The 27005-nt window shown below is 52.3% G+C and overlaps 1 protein-coding gene across 1 annotated transcript; it reads left to right on the top strand.

Moving 5' to 3' along the window:
• Positions 1-685: 685 nt before the first annotated feature.
• On the top strand, positions 686-25561 carry CPD (carboxypeptidase D; the record flags this gene model as incomplete). Its single annotated transcript, XM_084273284.1, has 21 exons — positions 686-1350; positions 3740-3987; positions 12235-12377; positions 13092-13261; positions 13856-14223; positions 14641-14832; positions 15701-15868; positions 17023-17132; positions 17571-17673; positions 18164-18306; positions 18897-19066; positions 19698-20009; positions 21183-21378; positions 21632-21767; positions 22368-22517; positions 22923-23018; positions 23116-23180; positions 23326-23457; positions 23716-23901; positions 24217-24316; positions 24964-25561. 21 exons carry the CDS (start codon positions 686-688, stop codon positions 25188-25190), a joined length of 4080 nt encoding a protein of 1359 aa, XP_084129410.1. The 3' UTR covers positions 25191-25561.
• Positions 25562-27005: the final 1444 nt, after the last annotated feature.

The following is a 27005-nucleotide window of genomic DNA, read 5'->3' as shown; positions in this document are numbered from 1 at the left end:
CATACAGCTGCGCGGCGGCTCGCAGCACCGAGCATCACACCCTGCTGGGATGGCCTTAACCCCCGGGAGGGCCGCTCTGAGCTGGTGGCCGGGCAGGACAGGCCGCACACGCTTCCCTCCCAGGAAGAGGGGCACCGGGAGCGGCACTTGGGCCCTCGCAACAGCAGCTGGTCACGGCGCCAAGGCAAGAGGCCACCCCGCGCCTTCCTCCTCCAGCCACATCTGGGCTTTGGCTTTCGGGAGGGCAGATCCTGAGCGCAGAAGGCCGCTTCTCTCCCAAGGGGCGATGGAGGGAGGAAGGGAAGGGGGAAATCGCCTCTTCGCGGAGCGCCGCTCGGACCCCGGCGCCTCCCCGCGCTCCCGCCCAGCCCCCGCGCCCCGCGTCTCCCTTCCCGCGGCGGCCGGGCCCGGGCCGGGGGGCAGCGCCGGCCACAGCAGCGACAGCAGCGCGGCCCGCAGGGGGCGCCGCAGTGCTCCCCCCCGCGCCCCACCCCGTCTTGACGCGGCGCTCCCTGGCGCGTCTCATTGGTCCCTCGTCGCCTCGCCCTAGCGGCTCCTCCTCTCCGGCTGCCGCTCATTGGCTGGCGCCGGAGGAGTGCCCGCCCGTGGGCGGGGCGAGCGCCGCCGCCGCCTCCTCCTCCTCCCGCTGTCCGGCGGCTCCGCGGGTTGGGTTTGCGGAGGGGCCATGGCGAGCGCGGCGCGGGGGCTCGGCCGATGGCAGCGGCTTCTGGTCCCCCTCCTCTGCGCGCTGCTGCTGGGCCCGGCCCGCGCTGTCCACATCAAGAAGGCGGAGGCGGCGGCGCCCGACGAGGCTCTGCGGTACCTGCGCTCGGCCGAGCTGGGCGAGGCGCTGCGGGCGCTGGCGGACGCGGCCCCCCCGGGCCTGGCGCGGCTCTTCAGCATCGGCGAGTCGGTGGAGGGGCGGCCGCTGTGGGTGCTGCGCCTGACGGCGGGTCTGGGGCCGGAGCGGGCTGGCGAGGAGCCGGGCGGCGCGGCCCTGCCCGGCCGGCCGCAGGTGAAGCTGGTGGGGAACATGCACGGGGACGAGCCGCTGGCGCGGCCGCTGCTGCTCCGTCTGGCCCAGGAGCTGGTGCGGGGCTGGGCCGCCGGCGAGGCGCGGATCGGCCGCCTGCTCAACACCACCGACCTCTACCTGCTGCCCAGCCTCAACCCCGACGGCTTCGAGCGAGCCCGCGAGGGTGACTGCGGCGGCGGCGCGGAGGGCGGCCGGGAGAACAGCCGCGGCCGCGACCTCAACCGCAGCTTCCCCGACCAGTTCGGGGCCGCCGAGCCCGACCTGGAGCCCGTGCCCGAGGTCCGAGCTCTCATCGCCTGGATGCGCCGCAACAAGTGAGTGCGGCCCGGCCCGGCGCCCGCCCGGTTCCCCCCCCTGACCTGCCCTGCCCTGCCCGGTACGGCCAGCCCCGGACCCCCTGCTCCGGGGATAGGGAGACCCTCGGCTCCACTCTCTGGGGGCTTCAGCTTGCTTTCAGCCTCCCCCAGTGCTTGCTAGCAGGGCTTGTGGGGCGAGCAAAGCCCTTCCCGCCAGTTTCTCCCCAGGCTGGCTCCTGTGCTGGGTCTGCCCGGGTTTGCAGCGGGCTGGTCTATGTGTGAGGCTGTGGTTTGGTGGGTGCCCTTTGCCGTGCACCTGCTGAGGAGCCATGCCAGCTCCGCTGGGCACAGCCCGTGCCCCCTGCACGCACCCAGGCACTGCCCCGGTGCCCATGGCTGTCTGTGCAGCTTGCAGCTTGCAACTTCTCTTGCCTTGAGCTTGGCTGTAGGCCTTGGGACCCACAGCTGTGGGATGCTTAAAATATTTGGGGTTAAATGTATAACTGGTCCGTGTTCCAAAGACATGGCTGTGTTGAACAGCGTTTCACCATCATTGTTTTTCGTGGAAAATCCCCTGGATTTAGCAATACTGTTCTGTGCTGCAGCATTCCCAAATACCAGCCGTGCTCCTGCAGCCTTCTTCCCCATGTGGCCTCCTGTCACATGCAGGACTGAGCCTAAACCAGCCATGCTGAGCGGGGAGAGTCTCACCCAAACCACGTGTGGGAAGCTGCTCTGCCTGATGTGGGGCAGCTCAGGAAGGGGGATGACACCTGCAAAGCCCAGCTCTGGTCTGGGGCTTTTGGCTGCCCTGGAAAGCGCAGTGGCCAGACTGGACTCTGTTTCTTAGTTTGCTGCGTGCTCGTGTTTAGAGAGACAGGGATGGTCCAAACTGCTAAGGTCAGCGCAACCGACCATGTGAAGTTGTGTGGGGAAAGCCAGAATGCAAAGTCTGATCGGACACGAGCGACACAGAGACAAACTGGCCTCTTTCCAAAGGGGGACAGAACGGAGGGAGGATGCCTGACTGCCCTGGTGCTCCATTGGGCTGTGGTCGTATCCAACCAACACACACACAACCTTCACCATCGCATCGCGTTTGCTCAGTTTCAGGGAAGAAAATTTACTTGGACAAATGATTAAAACTTAGTGGATGGCAGTGTCCCTTGGGATTACTGTGCCAGAGGACTCTCACTGCACCAATAATTACTTGTCCCAGGGATCCTTTAGGACAGCTCTCACCCAGCAGTTTACACCAAAACCCCTCCAGACTTGATTCAACTCAAAATGAGTTACTAGGGAAACTCTTGTGTGGCCTTAATACCATTTTGAACGATTTTTACTTTTATTTTTTTGCAAGTGTTTGAGTGGGGCTTTGTGCATAAGCCAGGGTGAAACAGGAAGGACACGATGCTTTGTGCATCCCTCTGCCTGGCAGCACCAGCTAACGCTGGTACAATCGTTAGACTAACATAAGCACTGATACAATAATGAAGGGGTAAACAGAACTGCCTGATTAAAGAAAGATACAGTGGGTGGAATGCAATTCATGTGTGCTGTTCTAAGCAAGGCAAAGGTATTGGTCATGTTACCTCTGCTCAGAAACCAAATCTCACTTGACCATATGAGGGGCAGAGCTCTTTTCCCCCCTCAAAGCTGTGCTTCCTGGGAAGAGGAAGAGTGGAGAAGAGCAGAAACCTTTGGGATTCTTTGAGGTGCTTGTGCTGCCTGAGGTCAGATTCAGGTGTGCTGCAGGGCATGCCGTGCTGTATGTTCTGACCTGAGGCTTCAGCACCTCTGTCACACAGCCAGATTTGATTCCTGCACGTCAGTTCTGCTGCAGGTACCGAGTGCTGCTCAAAGCTGGGTGAAGAGCCCAGCACGTCGCTTTATGTGCAGGGCACTGCTGGTCTGCCACGGAGTTTGAGGGTTCTTGGGCTGCAGCAAGAGACTGGTTTCAGTTTCAGTAATGCCAGAAACCAGCCTGGAGAGGGAATAAACCAGTTCTGAGAGTTGGTTTATTGCACAAATCTGCTGACTTCCTCTGACGCTCCTGCTGGCTGTGCTGGTGTTAACACGAGGGGCAGCGTCTCCCAGGACTCTGCATCTTTTGGTCCAACAGGAGCTGTGTCGGTGCCAGACTGTGTATCTGTTAATGCAGCCTGGGTGTAGCTGTAGCTCTGCACACAGCTGATGGAGCAGGGCCTGATTGTTTCCTCTTCCAAAGTACATCTCATTCAGTGGGCACCGTTTGCCTTGTTGATCCCAAACAGAGTTTGGAGGCTCCTGAGAGCACAGTTTGGGTGGGAAAGCAGCAGGATAACTGGTTGGGCAGCTGTGACCCAGCTTCCTGTTGAATTTGTTCTGGTATGACTCCATCTTCTCTTGTCCTCCTTCCCAAACCCAGGTTTCTGCTCTCTGGCAATCTCCATGGTGGCTCAGTGGTTGCAAGCTATCCCTATGATGACTCTCCCACGCACAAGCCCACAGGAGTCTACAGCAAATCAGCCGATGACGAAGTGTTCAAATATTTGGCAAAGGCTTATGCATCACATCACCCCATAATGAGAACTGGCAAACCCAACTGTCCCGGTGAGGAGGGAGAGACCTTCCAGGATGGTATCACAAACGGGGCCCAGTGGTACGATGTAGAAGGTAAGATGTGCTGGTGAAGCGCTGTAACTCTTCTAGCTCGCCTCATGGTGCCACTGAGAAGTGACATCCAAACCAGCAGTGATTATCACAGAGGGGAAGACGGTGGGTGAAGGGATATTTTTAGCTTTAATGTGTTCTAGCAGCTTGAAATGAAGGGAAGTGGCATCACAGGCATACCAGTAAGTGCTTGATGAATCACAGCTTGGGAGATGTTCATAGGGAATAGATCACAGCAAACTGGAGGGTTCTTCCTCACCCTGGTAGGTACTGGAGAGTTATGCTGCGTGTGGGAGGCTTCATTTGCCAAATGAGCTGTCATTAGGTCTTCAGGTGGTTACTAAATTTTGATATGGGAAAGAGTATTGGGCCAGTGTCAGTATCCTGTGAGGTTTTTGTTAACCTCCAAAGTGGTGGTTTTGTAAATTATTATAGAACAGCCTGCTGCAACACTGTGTAAAATCAGGTAGATGTGTGGTCTGAGCTGACCAAGCTGCTCTGGCTGGAAGTGAGATGAGGAGCTTTTCTGTGACCTGCTCTGCTCCTAGACCTGTGCAGAGGGTGACAACCAGCATGGCCAGTTCTTGTCCACCAGTGCGATGGGATCTAGAGGGGATCCTAAATTCGATCTGCTGGGGCTTTTAGGAGAGCTGTTCCCTCCGTTAAGAAGCTGCACAGGGAGGTGATCTGAATATAAGCAAATTACCTCCTGGTGCCAGTACTCTGCTTGTGTGGAGGTGGCTCAGCCACACTCTGAGCTGCTTGTGTGTATTGGGTTTGCTGGAAATAGGATTTAAGGGACAGTTTGTGACAGATGCTCTCCTGGAAGAGGCTCTGTGGGCTGTTGGGAAGAGAAATCTTGGCCGTGTCAGTAGCAGTTACACCATCACCGTGCCCCCTCAGCGGATGTTGTACAACCACGGGCTCGCCAGACGGTGCAGAAACTTCTGTGGTGAGGATACAGCAAAAACCTTGCACAAATGATCTGAAGTGGTGTTGCTTTGCTGCACCTGAACCACTCTGTTTTCTGAGTGGTTTCATGCTGGGGCTGAGGGATGATAGCAGGAGTGCTGAGCAAGCAGCAGAATTGGGCACTGTTCATCCTGCAGAGCTTATCAAATTCTAAGAAGATGGTCTCTTTCCAAAACATGGGCTTCCAAGCTAAGTGATATCCTAACCCTGCATCCACCCTGCTTGGGAAGGAGGGAGATATCCAGTGTTTGGCCTGAACACATCACCTCTGTGCTGGAAGAGGAAGTCTTGATTTCTCCAGTGGTTGAATCATTCCCCAAGATTTCACTGACCAAACAAGATGCTGTGTTCAAACACGATACGGTTTTACCTCTTTCTCTAGCAGCTGTCTCCTGCCCTCCACCCTCTTGAGCACACCTGCATGTTTGCTGGCTCAAGGTTCACTCTGCTGCTGTGAAAGGTCCGTCAGGAGGAAGGTTTGTGTAACCTGGTGAATTTGCTTACGGGGGAACAGGATATCCTGGATGTCCTGTGCTGCCTTGTTCTGGTGGCGGCTGTTACCTGCAAGCATCTCAATGTGGAGATCTGTTAGCTGCCACTCTAAGGCTTTCTGCCCTTTTGATGGAGCGGGATGGGTGTGCTCTGAAGGTTAAGTGGGTCTGGAGCTTTGGGCTTGGGTTCCAGGTTGGCCATGAGCCAGCAGTGTGCCCTGGGGGCTGAGAGAGCCAGTGGGATCCTGGGGGGCATCCGGATGAGTGTAGGCAGCAGGTCAAAGGAGGTGATCCTTCCCCTCTGCTCTGCCCTGGTCAGGCCCCACCTGGAGTACTGTGTCCAGTTCTGGGCTCCTTGGTATAAAAAGGACAGGGATCTCCTGGAGAGAGTCCAGAGAAGGGCTATGAAGATGATTAAGGGCCTGGAGCATCTCCCCTGTGAGGAAAGACTAAGTTGGGACTGTTTGCCTTGAGAAGAGAAGACTAAAGGGGGGACCTAATTAAAGTTTATAATTATCTGAAGCAGGGGATGCAGGGGGAATCAGCCAGCCCCTTTTCAGTGTCTGTGGAGACAGGACAAGGGGCAGTGTCTGCAAGTTGGAGCACAGGAAGTTCCACACCAACATGGGGAAAAACTTTTTCCCAGTGAGGGTGCCAGAGCCCTGGGACAGGCTGCCCAGGGAGGTGGTGGAGTCTCCTTCACTGGAGATATTCAAGACCTGTCTGGACACCTATCTGAGTGAGATGTCCTAGGGAGCTGCTTTGGCCAGGGGGGTTGGACCCGTTGATCTCTCGAGGTCCCTTCCAACCCCTACAATTCTATGATTCTCTGATTCCCCTGCCCCCAGTGAGCAGAACATTTCTCCAGAGCATTAACTTCATCCTTCCTCAAGGATGTGAGACACCTGGCAGCGCAGGGTTTGCTAGTGGCTGTGGTGCTGGTGCGCGAGCCTTTCGGGCTGCCTCTGCCTGTCAACAGCGCAGAGGTTTCACCTACTTTCCTTTCACAGGAAATGGCAAGGTGTCAACTGAAGACCCGTTTGCGCTGCCACTGCTGTGGTTTATGCTCTGTGTGATAGCCTCCAGCTTCCAGGCTCTGTGGAAACAACCCTTTTGCTGTGACAAGCCACAATCTCAGGCTCAGCGCTGATGGCTGGAGGCAACTCACAGGCAGAGATTACAGGGAGGCTGCACCCACACTTGCTCTCTCAACGCAGCGGTGCTGATGTCGGTAGAGCTGTGTGGTTTCTCCCCTAAGCCACAATTTACATCTCGTTGCTGTTGAAGATGAGCACGTGGAGGGTGCTGGTGGCCTTTGGAGCACCTCCCAGGCTGTGGGGTCCAGGAGAAGTGTAACCCACGGGACCTGAGATCCAGCAGAGAGCAGAGGTGAATTAACACCTACCACAGAGACCAGTGCACCTGTGTTTTGATGTTGTGTGTAGTTACTGTGTCCCTTTGGGGTGTTAGATGTTCACATGCCTTTTTACTGGGGCATGGAGAGCAGACAAAGGGGAATCAGTTGTACGCAGCGTGTTGCGGAAGCGGAAAAGCCACCACAGTGGCTGTATCGAGTCATCCAACATGCTCAGCTCTGTGCCAAGGGCTGCTGAGGTTCATATTTGGACCAGGAGGCCTTTCCCAGTGATGGCAGAATTTGAATGAGTGGTAAAATGAGGCTGGGGAAATCCCAGCACCTTGTGGAGGCTCCCTGTGCCGGGCTGAGCTCTAGACATAACCCTGAGCATGCGGTCCCGTGAGCGATGTGGGGCACGCGCTCGGCCTGGGGTGGGGTTGTGCCAGGAGAGACTGTGGGCTCCAAGTGAACTAAAGCCAGCAAAAACAAAGAAATCAGAACATAATGTCTCGACAGGTGGAAATTTTCCTGCCAGGTTTTATCATGTGAAATCAAACATGCTGGAAAGCCGGCTGCTTTGGGGATCATTGTCCTGGAGTTACCAGGTTCGGGTTTACACTGGTGCCAGACCCCATTAACTTTCATTTGAGTTTGCAAACAAGCCCTTAATGTGTGTCAAACCGAGGTGGCAAGTACAAACCATTGGTGTAATTGTTAAGGTCAAGTGTGCAGAGAAAGATGGCTCAGGGCCAGAGGGCTGAATTTGGCTTCTGCATTCCAACTGCTATAGATAAGGGCTGGCGGCTATCTCTGTTGTACGTGCTCATACTCTTCCTTCCTTTTTAACCTCTGGGGCTTTTAACTACCAAGTGGCTGGTTCAAATAAAAACAGCCAACCCAGAAGCAGGTCTGGGCTGCTGTATGGCCCGGGTGGTGTGTGGGAAGTGGGCAAGAAACCGCTTCAGTCTGAGCTGTGGGGAGGACTTGCCTTTGTTTTTAAGGAGCCCAGTTCAGAAGCTGAACTCAGTGTCACTTTGAGCTGTGTGCTTTGTGGGCAGCTTTGGAAAGTCTTGTTATTTGGAGTCCCTTCCTGAAGGTTATTTTCTTTGCTCTGATGCCCGAGTGTTTGAGGTGTTTCTGGTGTTTACCAGAAGTCACTTCTCATGGTTGAAAATGGATTTAGGTTACATGTGTGCTTACTAGGTTGTTTTTACTGTGGTTACCAGCCACGCTGAGCTTCTGAACAGCTTTTAGTGGCATCATATGCCACAGAACAGGTAAAATGATGCTGAGAACAGTGGGTGCTCGTGGCATCATTGCTCTGGTGCCCTCTGTTTGGCATAAAGTGGTTGCTCAGTGTGAGTTCAGGCAGGAGACTCCAACCACTCTGGGTTGTGCGTAGTTAGATGCCCTGGCGTGTTCCTGTTCTCATGAAATTCTTACTGCAAATGTTTCTTTCTTCTTGAAAAAAGTACTGGCTTGAAGGGTTTTGAGGTCTCATGCCTTTTTTTAACATCTACATCTGCCCAAGGCTGTGTGATGTGGCTGCTGGAGTTGGAGGCTGAAACTTCACCTCCTCTGAGTTTTAATGATTGCAGACTAATGGAGCAAAACATTCCTCCCCCAGTTTGGCACTGCTGGTGCTCACCCTGGTCTCATACTATGAGAAAATAGGTTTTGTCCACAGAGGAAGTGACTTGTGCCACGTATTTAATCATGTCTCTAGCTTGCTTTGTGCCAACTGCTCTCTCTGCAGAGCAGACACAGCTGCTTCCCTCCTTTAACTTAGCTACAAGTGCCTTATCTCCTAAGGTCTGCTCCAGTGAGAGCTGGAATTAAAGAGAGGTTTCTGCATAGTGCAGTTTGAAAACAGCCCTTCCCGACTGGCCTGAAAGGCTTCTCCTGGCACATGGTGTGTTTATGGCATCTGGATCCCCAGGCTTGACTCAGGAGAGCTGCACTCATTCTCCTGCTTGCTGCTGGCGTGGAGCTTGGCAGGGAGCAGAGGCATGCTTGTCAGCCTGAGCTTGTGCTGCAGGAGGGCTGGGATCCTTGCCTGAAGCACAGTCCTGATGTTCAAGGAGTAGGACAGAGCAAGGGAGAGGTTTGTTCTGTGTGGCTTTTGTGACCCTCTGCCAGGCAGGGACTGACTTCCTCTGACTGACAGCTGCTCACTTTTGCTTTGCTTTCCCTCACCGGTAAAAGAGGTGTGATGCTGCACTGGGAGGGTGAAGCTCTATGTGGTGCAGGGTAAAAGACACCCTGTGATTTTTACTTTTTTTTTTTAAAAAAAGCTGGAATAAATCCTGCAAGTTCCCCCAAATCTTACCCACACAGGCAGGTAGAGTAGCAGCCCTGTAGTCTGAGAGTCTGCTGCCTTGGCTGTGCTTTTTCCAACCCTGCTCCTCGAGTGTAGCACTCTGCTGATGGTAGGCTGTGTGCAGATCTCCTGTACACCTCCAGATCTTCTGCCTTGCTGGGAGAGGCTGTGCAGATGGTATATGGAAAACTACGTAATTCCATATGCTGTAAAAATAACCGTCCTGCTCTGCAGTGGGGTCGTGGGAAGGCCAGATATGTGCAGCAGATACAGTCCAAACCTTCAAGCATGCGGTGGACTACTCCCTCCAAGAGGCAGTTTTACCAAAATTGATGTAGCAAGCTCTAATTTAGTCCATTGCTGCTCTATTCTGGGTGAGCATCTGTCCTAAATTTGCTTGAATGGCAGATGAAGCACTAAATATGCTTCATAATGGCTCTGTCTTACGTATGGATGTTTTCAAATGCATTAGCGTCCCGCTAGGAACAGATGGTTATAGGCTGGCAAATTGTTTCGCTCTGCATGGTGTTTACTGGTGGGAGAGCAGCCTGCTGTGGGTTACTTTTCTGAGCCTGGTAACAGGAGCTGAATAAAACTTGAGTATGGTTTGCAGAACTTGTTCCTCTAAACTCTTGAGCTGCGTTTGAGAGGGTTTTTTGTTTTTTTTTAAAGTCCTTAAATGCTTTTTGGCCCGTTGTGCTGGACAGAAAAATATCTTCCCTGGTTTGATCTCAGCCCATGTACAAGCTGCAATGCTCTCTTTCTGGCAGCAAGTGACATTTGATTTGTTACAATAAAAGCTTCATGTTCTCTTAGCAGCAGGCTCCCAGAAGAATTGAGAGGAACTGGGACATCTTTGATCTGCTACGGCCCTGCACATCTTCCCAGGGGTCTGCTCTTCTAAATCCTGCTTGATGCTGTCAGTCTGTCTCTGCCTTGCTCGAGTGCTGTGGGGATGTTGAAGTCGGAGCAGCGGTTCCTGACCTTTGGGGCCAGTAAATGCTCACAGCCATCACATGTATTTTAAGACTCCTCTGCTTGGTAAAGTGCTGTTGATGGTATTTCCTGGCCGTGCATTGACAGGGCTTCTGCAAATGCCAGCTAGTGCGTTTGCATCCTGGTATTGATCCCTTCTGGCTGGTTAATTGGTCAGCACCCTGGAGGGTCCCTTGCTTGTGAGTGATTAGGAGACTGCTCAGACAAAGCCAGCAAGGTTTATTAGCATAGCCCTAATGTAACACTTGGGAGAGGAAAGCAGAGGATGGGAGTACAAAGACTTGTGGGCTAGGTCCTGCAGGCTGGTGCCATGACACTGCCACAGGCTGTCTTCTGCATTCCTTCCTCCAGAAGTTTTGTGTATAGCTGTTCCCTGGCAGATGGGCTTCTGAGAGCCAGCTCGACTTTTTCTGCTGATCAGGAGGAGACCCCTTGCTGGTGTCTGGCTGCCCCCGGGGGGAACATTCAGCTCCTGCCTGGAGTCTCTGTGCTGAGTGGCCCCGGGCGAGCTGCGCAGGCGGGGATGGAGCTGTGGGGGAGCAGTGGCTGAGGCTTTGACGTTCTAGTCTGTCCCAGTTCTTACCCTGTAAGGCTGTGTAAAACCAGAAGATATCATCAGTATGTGTAAAACTTAGTGTGGTGGGTTTTCCTCCTGACACAACTGTCTGATTTGCTGCAGATCCTCTCATGTGGCTGTGACGTCCGGCTGCCGTCATACAGTGGGATTTGTCAGGGTGACTAAAACCTCTTTCACAAACTTGCGGTGCTTTTGGAGTGTCCTTTTTACTATTGACTCCCCCAACTCACCCCTGAATGTTCAGAGGGCTGAACATTTTCGGTCTGAAGCAGCGTGCTGAAGTCTGAGCTCCAGGTTGGGAGCGTTGGCACCTGCAGACCTCGGGTCCTGCTGGTACGTGATTCATTCCTGTTTGAGAAACTGGTTTCCTTGCTGAGGGCTGATTGTAAACTTGGGCAAACGAGGTCAGGGCACGTGCTGGAACAGAGTGACCTTCTTAATTCCTAGCAGTGCCTGTGGTTTCTCTGAAAGGCAAGAATAGCAAGATGAGGTTAACACTGAGAAACAGTTCTGTGCACTCCTGTTTGCTCACGGAGGTTCAGCTGGTTTAACACTAAGCTGATGAGCTGTTCCCAACTGCCTCAACATCCTTAAATTAACAGCACTGCTGCCTTAAAGAGGAGGTGTGGAAGGAGGAGGCTGGTGACTAGGCTGCAAGTCTCAGGGAAGAGAAAGTGTTTCCCAGTTGGAGTTTCTGGGGTGGACAAGTCTGTGTCCTGTTCTCTCGCCAATGCTGGCTGCTGTGGGGTTGCAGGAGTCCTCAGCAGTTGAGGAGAGCTTCCTGAAGGTGACTTGCTGCAGTTCACTGGGCTGTCACCATGTCAGAACTCTTTTCTGCTAGGGCTGCTCTGAATCTCAAGCAAATGGAGACCTCAGATAAGGCATTGGAGGAAAAGAGCAGCCTGAGGAAGTAGAGAAGGGGAAGCGTTACTCTCATCTCGTCTAGAGTTTGCTAATGTTTTTGTGGGAAAGCAGCTCTGTGGTCCTTGAAACTTTGGACATGTAAATTCGAGCTGCCACCTCACATGTTGATAGTCTGGTGTGTCTTTTCTACCAACAGCCTAAAGCTCACTTTGGGTAGAGTAACATCTCTTGCAGGAAAACCTCACAAATCCTTGGAGCACGCAGCAAAGGACAGCAGCAACGCTCAGACTCCATGTGCCTCCCTGGCATGCAGGATGTGTGGTTTCTGGAAAAAGTATTGGCTTCACAGTGAAATGAACCTTAATGAATTCCCAAGTGCTGTTGTCCTGTTCAGTTCAGCTGATGGAGCTGTAAGACCGAAGGGGCTGTCATCTTTGAACTGGCTGCAGCTGATTGGAATGGCCCAGTGTGCTGGTTACTGGGAGAAACAGCTCGTTCTCCCCCAGCACTGGCTCTCGCTTTGATGATCTGACTTCTCTCCTTACGTTGTTCAGTCTGGAGGATGGCAACGTGATGAGATGCCATGGGGGCTGAAGGACAGGGAAGACTCTTCACCCTGTGGATAGATGTCCATACATTGCTCTTAAGACATATCTCTGCCTCGTTTTCTCAGGTGGGATGCAGGATTACAACTACGTGTGGGCCAGCTGCTATGAGATCACGTTGGAGCTGTCCTGCTGCAAATACCCGCCGACCTCTGAGCTTCAGCAGGAGTGGGAGAACAACCGTGACTCTCTCCTTACTTTCATTGAGAAGGTACCGTGGGCTGGGCTGGGAGTGGCGACAGCAGCTGTGAAACCCGCGTGTCCTTGGTGGGCTGAGCGCACCGCGTGCAGTTGCGCTTGCGGCTTCGTTTGCTGCCTGTGGTAACACAACTGCTGCCGTTGCTGTGCAGAGGTCGGTGGCTACAAAGCTGCTGTGTATCTCTGTGGTTCCGCCACAGTTCCCACATCCTCCACAATAGCAGAGCTCTGCTGAGAGGGCCCTCGTGGGGTGCAGTGTTAGAGACCAGTGCCAGTCTCAGGAGTTCAATGCAGAGAGTGGCCTCGGTGTTGTGAATCTCCGCTGATGATCACAAGCACCGGCACTGCTGAGACCTTGGCTCGCAGAGTCCTGTGCCAGGCTGTCTCCCTGTAGGAATTGAGCAGGTGGCAGTTTAGGCTGGGAAGGGAGGCAGCCTGTAACCCTGTTATGTTCCTCCTGTTGTGTGCCTGTGCTGATGAAAGGTGAGGTTTGTTAGGATCAGTCCTGAGATGTTGCTGCCCTCCCAGTGCATACTGGAATTCCTGTCCATGCCATCAGGCCGAGCACTGGGTGACGCATGGGCCCTTGTGTGCCTTTGCCTGGCAGCTGTTCTGCTCTGCTGCATTTGGGTGGGGGGGGGGGGGGTGCAGGGGGTATTGCTGGGAGGGGACACTGTTCCCCTGATGTTGCCATTCTTCAGCCAGACACTTGCACTGTTTTCCTCAGGTCCACATCGGTGTGAAAGGCTTTGTCAGGGATGCAGTCACTGGAGCTGGCCTGGACAATGCAACCATTGTTGTTGCCGGTATTGCTCATAACGTTACAGCAGGCAAATTCGGCGATTACCACCGACTGCTTGTGCCTGGGACCTACAACGTGACTGCGGTTGTAACGGGGTAATGTCTCTGTGGCAGCCTGCACCCACACTGCCAACTGCTCGTGTTCCTTTGCTTAAGTTCTTCCCCCAAACCATCTTGCTGTGTGCTTTAAGGGACATGTCTGGAAGCTGCAGCAGCAAAGCGCTCCAGCTTAGAGCTTCAGCCTGTTTGTTGACCCCATGCCCTGCTGTGGAAGGGTGCTGTTGGATGCACAGGTTTTACGTGGCCTCTGATTACTCGTATCAACCTGCATCTTGCTTTTTGGGAAAGGGACAGAGTGAAGCAGGGGCACCCCAGTAAGAGTTTGTGCTGGCTCGAGGTTGGGTGTGACACGTGACCTGGGGCTCGCCCTGTGACAGGGCTGTGGCCTCTTCCCTGGTGAGCCTGATAACAGGAACTTGTGCCCCTGACACAGCCAGGCCAGCAGCGTAGTCTGGTCTGGTGGCAGTGCAGTGAGTCCCGTCAGCTTGTTCAGCAGTGAATCACACAGTTGTTAACATCCCAGTGTGTTTGGGCTGCAAGTAGTAGGCTGGAGTGGTGGAGAGGCTGCAGAGGGAGGTTGGCTTCTGTTCTGCAGAGCCTTCGCGCTGCAACTGGCTGGTTTGTTCACAGTTACACACCGGTAACCAGAGAGAACATCGAGGTGCAAGAGGGAGCTGCAACAGAAGTGGATTTCTCCTTGCAGCCAACAGTAATGCCACCAGCTCTTAACGTCACACAGTTCACAGCGACGCCTGCTCCTGTCTCTACCATCACCCCCACCCCTGTGCAGGCAGAGCCCCCAAGGCCAACATCTCTCCATCAACCCATCCAGCCTGTGGACTTCCGCCACCATCACTTCTCAGACATGGAGATCTTCCTGCGGCGGTACGCCAACGAGTACCCCAACCTAACCCGACTCTACTCCGTGGGCAAGTCGGTGGAGCTGCGTGAGCTCTACGTCATGGAGATCTCTGACAACCCTGGCATCCATGAAGCAGGTAGTGTGGAAAACCTGTTCTGGTGAGCCACAACTGCAAGTGACAGACCCTTTGCTTTGGGAAACTCTGGGCAGAGTAAGAAGGAGCATAGAGCTGGCACCTCTGAAGAGAGGCTCTGCTGGTCTGTGCAGTATCCTTTCTTTAAAAACCAGGTGGAGTGGGTGACACTAGTGTGAGTTACTGGGGATGTCTATGCTGGTTGTGGAGCACTGCGGACAGAAGGATCAAGGGACTTCCCTTTAACAATGTCTGTCCTTTTTGGTCTTCTGGGAGCAGAAGGGTAAACTGTAGGTCTATCCCCTCCAGACCCTGTAGGTCTATCCCCTGTTGAGAGCGCAACACTCAGGGTGGTGAGATGTCTCCAAGCTTTACTGTAGCTGTTGTAATTCTCTCCTTGGTGTGGCCATGTGTCTGCAGGTGAACCAGAGTTCAAGTACATCGGTAACATGCATGGGAATGAAGTTGTGGGGCGAGAGCTGCTTCTGAACCTCATCGAGTATCTCTGCAAGAACTTTGGCACAGATCCTGAAGTGACTGACTTGGTCCAGAGCACACGGATCCACATCATGCCATCCATGAACCCTGACGGCTATGAGAAATCCCAGGAAGGTATCACCATCTGCACTGAAACTTGTATGGGGGTTGTAGCTCTTGAGAACAAGCCTTTAGGTTCACGGTACCTCTCTGAGAAGCCTGGCTGGAGCAGAAGTGCTCTCCACACAGGGAGGCTGGGAAGGGACTTGGTGCGTGCTGTGGGATGAGTGGGCAGCCCCCATGCTGTGGGTGATCAACTGATGCGTGAAGCTGTTGGAGAGAGAGAACTCTTAGGCTTTGGCAGTGCTACACACTGCCCCTCTTTGGGTCCCCTTATGGTTTGTGGCTAACCCAAGGCTTCTTCTAAAAAAAGACATTGCTTTGACACAGCTCATACTTGCTGTGCTTTCATCCATGCTGTTGGTAAGATGCAGTGTGGGAGCCAGGCTGTCTGCAGAGCCCTTGTCCAAGGAGAATACAGACATTTATCATGATGTTGAATTGCAGAAACATCCTTCAGGAAGCCCCTAAAGCTGTGTGGCTCTTAGGCATTAGCAGAACAAAGTCTTTCCAGAACAATTTTCTAAAAGCAGAGCTCTGCTTGGGTTTAACAAAGAACTTGTCCAGCTGGTTTGAGAAGGTGAGCTCTGAGGTTTCTGCGGTTGTGGCATCCGGCTGCTGAGATTGTTCATAGTTCACTGCCTCTCTGCTAGCCATGGTCTGCTTGGCACCGAGAGCCTGTGCAAACACCTGCTCAGAGGGCCCTCAGACACCTCCATGCACAGAGAAGGCCTGTCGTTGAAGGAGTGTGGGGGTCCCATCACTGTGGGGTGTAGGAAGCCACCACTGTTGTGCTTTCTGCTGTTTGTAAGCTCTCTAGAAAGAGGATGAAGCCTCCAGACCGAAGCAGGAACTCAGGCTTGAGTGTGTGTTAAATTTTCAGGTGACAGAGGAGGTACCGTTGGCAGAAACAACAGCAACAACTACGACCTGAACAGGAACTTCCCAGATCAGTTCTTCCATGTGGCAGATCCTCCACAGCCAGAAACTCTTGCTGTCATGGCCTGGTTGAAGACTTACCCGTTTGTGCTCTCAGCAAACCTACATGGAGGTATGGCAGCCAAACCCAGCTCCTTCCTTTGCACTGAGGTCCAAGGGAGGGGAGTTTGCAGGGTCAGCTCTATGGCATAGGCATGAACTGAGGAGCAGAGTACTCTCTGCCCTTGGTGTTGCTGTGAAATGGCAGGAGAAAAGGCAGCCAGGTTCCTGCAGCAGGGGTGAGACCATTTCCAAAGGGCCTACACAAAGAGTAAACCAAACCTTTCGTTTGTGCCACTGGAAGATGGAGCAGAAGCTGGAAACAGAGGTTGAAAACCATGTCCCCAGACATATTCATAGGGAGTTGAAGACGCTGCTGGGAGGATCACAACCACTTTTCTGGAGGGTGCACATGTGTTGAGGGGTAGCTAGCTCCTTGCCTGTTGGGAGGTGGGAATGGACTCTTGTCAGCAGCTGCTCAGCAGCTGGGTCTGGAACTGAGATACTGCTGTGGCTCTTGGAGGCTTTGTAGTATTTATAGAACGAAGGGAAGACATGTAATCCTGAGAATTGCATCATGTAACTTACGAAGTTTGCTGTAATTTAATTATCCTTTTGGAATGATCTAAATTAAGTCTCCATATTACAGCTTATTCCCTAGACAGTTTGTCTGCTGGCTTGTAGCTGTGGCAACTTGCAGGTGGTTGCTTTGTGCTAGCACGTTTAACTTCGTAGTGCAGCAGTACGGTGTGTGGGTACGAGGGAGCTGGCAGGTCTCCAGCAGCGTTAGTGTCTGGGGTTCCACTGTGCTGTTAGTAAAACTTGCTTGGGGAAAGCCAGAGGTGTTACAGACTCACAGTGGTGAGAAACTCCAGAAGGCTGAAAAACTGCAGTGGTTGGGCTGAAGGCACCATGCATGTTCTAGGAAATTCCTCCCCTGGCTTTCCCTCCTGTGTGGAAATGATTATTACGAGGTTGTGCTCATCCCTCCTGCATGGTAGAGACAAACCTTTGATGTGTCGTGGGTTGGGTTCACTTTTCCAGCTGAGTATGGTCTTAACCTCTTCCTGTGTTTTTGTTGTCTAGCCACTGGGCTTAATACTTTGCTTAATGCCAAGTCTTGAGAAACAGAAGACTTGATGCTCTTTGGAGAAAGTCTTCCCCTGTTAGGCCAAGGGATCGCTTGGGAAGCGTGCGAGTACGAGTCAAAGCTTGTTTCCCCCGCAGGTTCTCTGGTGGTTAATTACCCCTTTGATGATGATGAACAAGGAGTAGCCATATACAGTAAATCCCCAGATGATGCCATGTTTCAGCAGCTGGCGCTTTCCTACTCCAAGGTAACTTTGAAGGGGAAGGGGAAGACAGGCACATCCTGCCGGGTTAACCCCTGGTGCTGCCAGGAGCTTCCTGGGTGGCTGGCAGAGCACAGCGTGGGTGCCGTGGGTGGCTGGTGTTGCAGGCACAGGAGAAGGGTCCTGCAGGAGCCTCTTGAGCCATGGTTCTGTCTGCAGGCACCGTAGCAGAAGCACTCTGTGCAGGCACAAGGGCCGTACACACTGAAGGGGGTAGAAAATGCTGAAAACATGAGCTGGGAGGAGAGCAAGGATGTCTGGGTTGTGGTTGGGTGTGGACACAGTCTGTGCATACAAACGTGTGCCTATGTGAGCCTCTCTGTTTGGTAACCCCAAGGGGTGATTTAGTCACCCCAAGAACCAAGGTGCCAGTGGCTGTAGAGCGTAAAGACTCAGCTCCACATGTCCCATCTTGTTTTTCAGGAAAATACAAAGATGTATCAGGGCCACCCTTGTCAGGATATGTACCCCACCGAGTACTTCCCCCATGGCATCACGAATGGGGCTCAGTGGTACAACGTGCCAGGTAAAGTAGACCTCAGATTTGTTGCACAGTTTACCTTCAAGTTAATTTACGTGTGTCTTAACAAACATAATCCAAGCAGTCACAGACTGCATCGGTCAGCCCAGGTTACCGGCACTCAGGTATCTTTTATAACCTCTTAATGTACCCAGATAAAGTTATCCTGAGGGAAGGAATTTATAATGTAGTTTTTCTGGCTATGCAAAGTGCTTTCATAAAATTTTACAGCAGTATATTAGCATGAAAGGTATTTACAAGAAGGATGGGTATTTGTCTGCTGTCTGCATCCCTTAGAATGTTGAGTCTCGCCCTGTGTAAAAGCTGCGTTCTTCAGGTCTACAACACATGCTGTAGTTTGTACTTCATTGTTCTCTGCTATGTCATTTCTTACAATTTTATTTTCTTTAATTTTTGTTGAGCTTCAGTTGAGGTAGTTGAAGTACAGTTGCCTTCAGGAGACCTCATCAAAATGTTTTTTGTATTCCTGTTGTAGGTGGGATGCAAGACTGGAATTATTTACATACCAACTGCTTTGAAGTGACCATTGAGTTGGGCTGTGTGAAATATCCTAAAGCTGAAGAGCTGCCAAAATACTGGGATCAGAACCGCCGATCTCTCCTCCAGTTCATGAAACAGGTGAGACACTTGCCCCAGGCAGTTCCGTCAGTCGCCTCGGGGGTTTGCATTAGGTGTGCCAGAATGAACAGACTAATCTGTCTGCTGAAGCATGTGCTGTGTCCTGGCCAGACTGGGCACCTGCTCCACAGAAATCATCCCCCTCAGAGCATGTCTTGATGTCCTCTTCTCACTGTACCAAAGGTGTGTATGGACACAACACCCAGGGGATGTAGGTATGGGCTTTTTATTTACCACTGCCTTGGTTTTCCCCAGGCCAGAGTGGTCCTTACATGCTGTTCCCATCTGAATTGGGGCTGGAGGTGGTGCTGCACACCTGGGGCACGCAAACAAAGGTGTGGAGCAGCAGTGTGTGCTGTGGTGGCAACCTGAGCCAAACAATTGCTCATTGTACTCATCAGGTGATCTTTGCCCACGCCAGCTGCTGGCGAGTCTAACCTGAACCTTTTGGGAATGTCTTGCTCCTCTGGGAATGCTGAATCCTGTGCTGGGAGCTGGTGGGATGTGGCTGTCGGTGCTCCCACAGTGATGTGTGGGGTGGGAAGTAGAGTCAGGGCTGGCACTCAGTGAGGCTCTGGATCTGTGTCCAGGTTCACCAAGGCGTCTGGGGCTTTGTGCTGGATGCTGTGGATGGAAGGGGAATTCTCAATGCCACCATCAGCGTTGCTGAGATCAACCACCCAGTGACCACCTACAAGGATGGAGACTACTGGCGCCTCTTGGTCCGGGGGACGTACAAAATCACAGCGTCTGCCCGAGGGTGAGCGAGCCCAGGTGTAAGGAGCAAACAGCTGCACCTCTGACTTCCCAGCTGGAGTTGTCCCATCGTCTCTGCCTACAGCAGATTTAGGCTTGGGTGTTTCTTCTGCCCTCTGGCCTGTGCAGAACTAGCAGTGTGATGTTACCCTGATGTCAAAGACTGCTCACCTGGTACCAGCCTACAATCCAAACCTTCCCTTGCTTGGAGGCGGTGTGGAGAAGCAGTTGATAACTTAGTGTCTTTAGGGGAAATTCTTTTGTAGTCAGCTGCCTGCAGAAATATTTGCATCACTTCAGCTGCTGCCAGCACTTTGGGTTAAAGCAGCCTGACTGCCATGTAGCCCTGCAGTACCCACAAGCTGCTCAGTGCCGTATTAGGTGCTGAGCTGCCCCCTGTCCTCTTGCCATTGCCATGTCCCTTCCAAGTGTTCTTGCTCTTTTTTTTCACACTTCTCACTTTTGACTGGGGAGCAGTAGCAGTCCCATGGTGGGGGGGGGTGGGGTGGTTGGACTATATGATCTTTCCAGGTCCCTTCTAACTCCTAACATTCTGTGAGTCTAGTCAGGAGGGAGGTGGGCTTGTTGTGTGAGGCCTTGAAGCCCTGACATTTCTTTGTGTCTTCCCTATGCAGTTACGATCCGGTCACTAAGACAGTGGAAATTGGCAGCAAAGGTGTGCTGCAGGTCAACTTCACACTGTCACGGACGGACATCAAAGTGGAGGAAGGGAAAGTGCCAGTCTTGAACACCCCAGACACCAGTGACCCCAATGAGAAGGAGTTTGAGACTCTAATCAAAGACCTCTCTGCTGAGAACGGCGTGGAGCGCCTCCTGCTTACCTCCTCTGGGGATGTCTCTCCTTACCGATACCGACCTTACAAGGACCTCTCCGAGTTTCTCCGAGGCCTCTACCTGAACTACCCACACATCACAAATCTCACCAGGTGCAGACTCAAAGCTGCAGTGCTCATCTAGCAGCCTGGAGTAGGGAGCTAGTGAAATAATGGCAGCGCAGAGTTGGGGAGCTCAGCCTCCCCTTCCCTGTGGTTCAAGGGAACCCGCATGTATAAGGGCATGGGAGTGGAGCACTGGCTGCAGGGACTCCCAAGGGCATCCATGTGCTTTTACCTAAGGCATCATTGTACTGCCTTAAACCTGGGGTGCTGTTGGCTCCCCGGGGTGCCTGAGACTAGCAGTATTCCCAGCATTGATATCCCCAGCTTCTGTGAATATCTTTGTTCCGTGGGCTCTATTTCCTGTGGTTTCCAAATCCTGACATCCACCCAGCTGAAAAGTCCCCAGCAAAAGTGATCAAATTTGACCTGTAACTCTCCAGTGGCCTTTTTTCATTGTCTGCCTTCAGATTTTAACTCAATAGCGCAAGATACCTTTGAGTTAGCTTGCCCTGAGCCAAGGTCTCTGCCCTCCTGCAGGAGACCAGCTGTCTGCAGTCCTCCGCTTTCCTTTGTGACCTGTAGCTCTTACCCTCTGTCAGCGTTGGAAAGCACAGCTCTCTTTGTCCAAGCACCTCATTTGCTTGTTGTTACCAGGCACAGCGTGCTCATGTGCTGTCCCCACTGGTGCCAAGGCTGCTTTTCTGATCTGTAGCCTCTATTGTCCGTGCTGTTGCATCAGCCTCGATTGTGTTTGGTTTGCTAACTTACCGCCACGGCTGTAGCAGCAGCTTTGGCCTTACTGGGAATAGGCCTGGTTGTGTCCTCTGCACTGGGCGCTTTCTAAATCAGTTTGATGTCCAGATGCATCCTGCTCTGAAGGAGAAAACAAAACCCAAACAGACAAATATTGGAAGCATCGAGGCATTTAGCAGTTCCACATTTATGGTGGTGGGATAGGTCATAGAGAGATGAGTGGAGCATTGGGTGACCTGTAGGTCTGGGCCTGGATGTGTTCTTACACAGACATTTGGGTTCAAACTGACATGCACAGTGAATTTGGGTCAGTGCTACTGCAGATCTTCTCTGATGACATGGTTGTGTTCTGTGTGTCGCTTTGTCTCTGCAGTCTCCTTATGGAGGTTGGCAGCAGTTCCTTTCCATAAGGCCAGGCTGGGCGTGTGGTGCTCTGAACTGACGCTCTGGTCTCTCTTCTCTTGGCAGTTTGGGGCAGAGTGTTGAGTTCCGTCAGATCTGGTCACTTGAAATCTCCAACAAGCCCAACCAGTCGGAGCCTGAGGAGCCAAAGATCCGCTTTGTTGCTGGTATCCATGGAAACGCTCCCGTTGGTACAGAGCTGCTCCTGGCACTGGCAGAATTTCTTTGCATGAACTACAAGAAAAATGCTGCTGTTACAAAGGTGAGAAGCTGATGTGAGGGGTGACCTTGGAGCCCTCCACTTACATCCTGGCCAGACAGTGCTCACTGGGACAGACCTGTTAACAGAGGCTTGTAGAGATCTGACACATCACGTGGAGGTGTTGTGAAATCCTTGGGGCCATTGAGAACCTCTGACTGCTGGTATCAGTATGAGCAGCAGTTCTAGCATGAGATCCAGATGAATGAAACCTGCTAATGGCACTTGGTGTGCTGTTTCTCATCCTTTTGTTCAGCTGATTGACCGAACACGGATTGTGATTGTGCCTTCCCTGAATCCAGACGGACGCGAGATCGCGCAGGAGAGAGGCTGCACGTCAAAGATAGGCTGGACTAATGCTCATGGCAGAGACCTGGACACAGACTTCACAAGTAAGCAAACTAAAGCCAAGTGATGTGATGTGCAGTGTCCCTGTAGCAATGCAGGCTGCTGTAGAAGTCACCTGCTAGCTGCTCTAGGGTTAGATGCAGTCGTCTGGTTACAGGGCTTATCTATAAAGGAGAATGGCACTCCTGCCCTGGAGCCCAGGCAGGACAGCTGCTGGGAAGCTTTCAGGCATGGATCTCCCTTACAGATGGCAATTTGCAGTCCCTTATTTTCCTGGGAAAAGGCAAGGTGTTCTCTCTGGCCAGGTTTGGCTGGGTTCACCCCATGTGCTTTCTTAAGAAAAGGTCTGTTCAGTGACACTGAGGAGAGCAAACACACATGAAATACCCTCTGCATCACAAAAGTAAACAGCTTGGGGAAATACTGACGTGTCACGTTTGTTTAGCTTTGCAGATGAATGGCCCCTGTGGGACTAGTCCCTTTACTTGATCTCACAGGTGCATCTGCTGAGATCTACCAAATGTCATTTAACACATGCAGCAAACTTTATTTCAGGCATGAAGAAAGAACCTGCTGCTGGCCCCTCATATAGCAGGGGGAACTGCTGTCAATTCCCTTTTCCTATTTGTTGTTCTGATTCTCAGGCAATTACTCCCGGTACCTGGGGACACGAGAGCCTGAGACCAAAGCCATCATAGAGAACTTGATCCTGAAGCAGGACTTCAGCCTCTCTGTTGCGCTAGATGGAGGATCTCTGCTTGTCACTTACCCGTATGATAAGCCAGTGCAGACAGGTATGAGTAACTCCTCCAGGTCTTGCACGTGTAGTTACCCTCGGGCTGTCCTTGCAGAAGTTTGTCTGACTGAGCTGCTGGTGGTGTTCTGTAATCTTCCTTGTGTGTTCAGCCCTTGGCATCTGGAGTTGACAGCCTGTCAAGTAAAGCTACAAGACCACGTAGGATTCAGCTAGGGATCAGAATGCTTACCATTTCTGTTCCTGCAACAGCATTTCAACCTTTTCCTCTGCCAAAGCCAGTATAATGTCTGCTTTTGATACCCCTGCTCAGTGTTAGAGGAAATCTGGAGTGCTCTGACACAATGTGTGTCACTGTTCAATGCAGGATCACGGGGTTAGAATGTGACTCTGCCCCTCCAGGGAATTGGAGTCAAACTCTCAAGTCTCATGTTTCTCTTCGCAGTGGAGAACAAAGAAACACTGAAGCATTTGGCATCTCTTTATGCAAACAACCATCCGCTGATGCATTTGGGCCAGCCAGGCTGTCCAAATAAGTCAGGTATGTCTGGCTGGATCCTTTCACCACCCTCCTGTCAGCTTGTGCTCCACTCTGCTCAGAGCAGATCTGTCTGACCGCTGTGTTCTCACTCTCACAGATGAGAATATTCCTGGTGGTGTGATCCGTGGCTCTGAGTGGCACAGTCACATAGGAAGCATGAAGGTACCTCATCACGACACAAGGCTAAAGGAACATTAAAAAGCATCTTTGTTCTGATACCTGGACAAAACTTCCCCACCTCCAGCTGCACTTTGCAAAGTGTTTAAAAAACCACCTCTTGGTGTAACTGTGCCTTTGGTTTTTGCAGGATTTCAGCCTGACAGTTGGTCACTGTCCAGAGATCACCGTTTATACCAGCTGCTGTTACTTCCCAAGCGCAGGGCAGCTTCCCAGCCTGTGGGCAGACCACAGGAAATCTCTCCTTAGCATGCTTGTGGAGGTGAGCTGCAGTCTGTGGGAGGAAATTCTGGCAAGGAGTGAAGATAGTGGGGGCTGGGTGGGGAGTGGGAAAGGAAGAGAGCAGGATGGAGAGTCTAGGTGGCCCCAGCAGCCCTTGCAGGAATGTGTGCTTTTATTTATTCTGAGGGTCAGGGAGGGAGAATATGCTGCATTTTGATGGGAGGGTTGGATCCTAATTGAGTCACAGATGTGCCATAGGCATGGATCTGATGGTGGTGTTTGAAATGCTTTATTGCAGGTTCATAAGGGAGTCCATGGGTTTGTCCAAGACAAGAGTGGCAAGGCAATTTCTAAAGCTGCCATTGTTCTTAACGAAGGTTTGAGGGTCTATACTAAAGAAGGTGGCTATTTCCATGTGCTGTTGTCTCCTGGTCTGCATAACATCAATGTGATAGCTGATGGGTACCAGCAGAAACATGTCAAGGTATTTGAATGTCTGTATTGGAGATCTTCCCCCTGCTCCCCCCAGCTCCCTGTCATGTGAAGACACCCCGTGTTTGGGCTCTGCATCGTTGGTTGTGTTTAGCTGCTGATTATGTGCCTGGGTTAGTTGTCTTCTGCCTTGACATACTGCATGGGGAAGAAATTCCCAGCACAGTCTGGTTGCTTTTCTTTCCATTGCACTTGTCTTTGGTGCATCACCCTGATCCTGCCCTGGGTCAGCCAGAACCCCTTTTGCCTGGACACCTAAGAGAGGCATAAGGTTTGAGACAGCCTGAGCTCTGGTATCTCTCTGCAGGTCTTTGTACGTCACGATGCACCCAGCTCCGTGTTCATTGTGTTTGACACAGAAAACCGGATCTTTGGCCTGCCAAGGGAGCTGATTGTAACAGTTGCAGGTAAAGTGATGCTTTAGATCACAGCTTTGAGCTTTGATTTCTGTAGGGGTTCGTGCTGCCGACGACCCTTCTCTTCAGTGAGCTGGACAAGTAGCCTGCAGACTTTACCCATCTTCTGCTTTCCCTTCTGAGCACATGCTTGTCCTTGTGAACTGGTCCAGCAACCCTTGGATCTAGTGATGCTGGGCTGGCAGATGGCAGGGAAAAGGAAGAAGTAGAAAGTGTTTGCAGGGGTCTGAAGTGTCCAGAATGGGCTTTGAGATGCCTGGAATGGGGAGAGATGGGACCTAGGAGACCTTGCTTCTTCCCCAGGGTTTATTTTGAGTGGTGTGGCACCAGTAAGCCTTAAAAGATTTTTTTGTGGAAGTGGCAGCTGCTGAGGAGGCTGGAGTTTAAACCTGGTGCTCAGCAGAGGAGCTCAGGGATGCTATCCTAGATTGCAAGCACAGAAAATAAAGCTAGTACAGTCCTGCTCTGGGAGTGCCTCTTGCATGGCATGTCCTCTGTGGCCCAGGAGGACAGAGCAGGGTCGCAGTGAGGTGAGGAAAGTGGTTGTGACTGTAGAAGGGAGGAGAGTTGGTAGCAAAACCTTAAGAGCCTCTGAAGTGGGGGACCGTGGCTTAACTGCAGTGTTTTCTCTCTGGCAGGTGCAAGTATGTCTGCTCTGGTCCTCACAGCCTGTATCATCTGGTGTGTGTGCTCCATTAAGTCCAACAGACACAAGGATGGCTTCCACCGCCTGCGGCAGCACCACGACGATTACGAGGACGAGATCCGCATGATGTCCACCGGCTCAAAGAAGTCCCTCCTGAGCCATGAATTCCAGGATGAAACGGACACTGAAGAAGAAACATTATACTCCAGCAAACACTGACACCTTGGGGCAGGGAAGGAGGTTCCCACGGACCAGAGCTGGTGGTGGGGGGGGGTCGATGCCTGTGGTTCAGTTTGGAAACATTAGCTTGCAGGATGTGTCCTCCAGAGCCGTGGGCGACAGCTCCCAACTTCCCTCTGCTGTTTGCTCTGTTCCTCTGTACATGCAAATCGGTGGGTGTTGGAGGCTGTGTTACATTTTTTGGGTCAAGATCTGGAGGTTCACATGAGGTTGTTGAAAAGGCAACTTAACAGGGTGGTCGGCAGAGTTCCTGGCACTTCCCCAGCATCTCAACGCAGCGAGCAGATGGTGGGGAAGTGCCCCAAGACCTGCAGAAGGTCAGAGTTACAACACTCAGAGCAGTTTCTCTACCTGTTTTGATTTAGTGTTTTCCACTCTGCACTTAGGGGAAGCGAGATCCTTCACTTGACTCCACATTCTGTAGAGCAGTCCTCAGAAAATGACTCTACTTGGTTCTGAGCTGCTCCTTGGAGCTTTTCCCCACCGTGAGATGCTGTAGCTTGCTGTGATCTGCAGTGGTTGGGGAGCACCTCTTATGTGTTGCTAGTTCCAGGCAATGCCTTGGTGCCCTGAAAGCTGGGGGAGGTGACATCCATCCTTGGTGTGAACTGGAGAAAGTAAAAAAACGTCAGAGCTTCAGCAGACTCTGACAAAGTTCAACTGCTTGTCAACTCTGCAGTACTGCTGTCCCTGACTCCTGGGGAAGAAAGAACCTTCATCCCCATCACCCCCAGTTGCTTGTTTGTGTAGTAGACTTGGCCTTTGGGGTCCAGTGTTGGTGTTACAACAGCACAGTGTCTAGAAGAGCAACTGAAGGTTGTTCCCAGGAAATGGATAAACTGATGGTGGTGGATGCTGTAGGAAAGCAATCAGCTACCATCTCCTGAGCAGTTCTGCTCATGTCCACCACTTTTCAGGAGGAAATGGTGAAATCTGACCACTGCCTTGTCTTTGAGCATTATCAGAGCAGCAGAGAGAGGTCATGGCCCAGCTTCAGTTTTGAAGAAAAGCTGCACCATTTGCCATTGTCCACCTAATGCCATTTGGTGGCCAATTTGGAAACACCCTGTCATTAAGCTCTGGTCACGGTAGGCATCAAATTAGCCTCCTAGCTTGGCTCTGTTCTGTTGCTACAGCATCCCTGAAGTATGTAGCAAGAGCTCCACCTGCTTGTGTGTCTGCAGATGTGTCTGCTGCTGGGGGGGCCTGGGTGCAAGGCCTGAGGAAAGTCAAATTCTGTTTTGTAACACTTGGCAGGAATTGGAAAGAGAAGCTGCAGCTCCAAGACGTAGGAGATTTGTGGGGAATAGAAGGGCTGCTTAGACAGGAGGAATGGCTGAAATGTTTGATTTCCAAAGCCTTTACCCATCTCTGCTGTTCCTGTGCTTTTGGGGCAGAAGGCTGGGTTTAGAATAAGCCTTTCTTTTCTTGCTGCTCATTTTCTTTTTTAATTCTTGCCCCCCTGACCTGAGCTGTGGCGTGCAGGAGCCTGGCACAGAGTCTTAGGCATCTAGTTTGCCCTGACCTGATCATTCCTCCAGCAGCTTGGGCAGGTCCATCAGTGAAACCTGCATGTGGTGTTTGGTGGGGGGTGGGGTGTGTTTGCACCCAACTGTGCAGGGTTCTGCAGAGCTCTGACCTGGTCTCATCTCGGGGGAAGAACACAGCAGGGCCTCTGTTGAAGACTGCTGGGCCACCTGTGCCCACAGGTCCAGAGCCAGGTGCCAGTGGCAATGCTGCCACGCTGCTCACCTTGGCAGCCATGTGCTGCTTGTGTGCAGTTAGTTGGAGGGA

Source organism: Gallinula chloropus (assembly GCF_964237585.1).
Source record: "Gallinula chloropus genome assembly, chromosome: 19".
NCBI lineage: Eukaryota > Metazoa > Chordata > Aves > Gruiformes > Rallidae > Gallinula > Gallinula chloropus.
The sequence above is the reverse complement of the archived record's forward strand: the minus strand, read 5'-3'. Positions and strand labels throughout refer to the sequence as shown.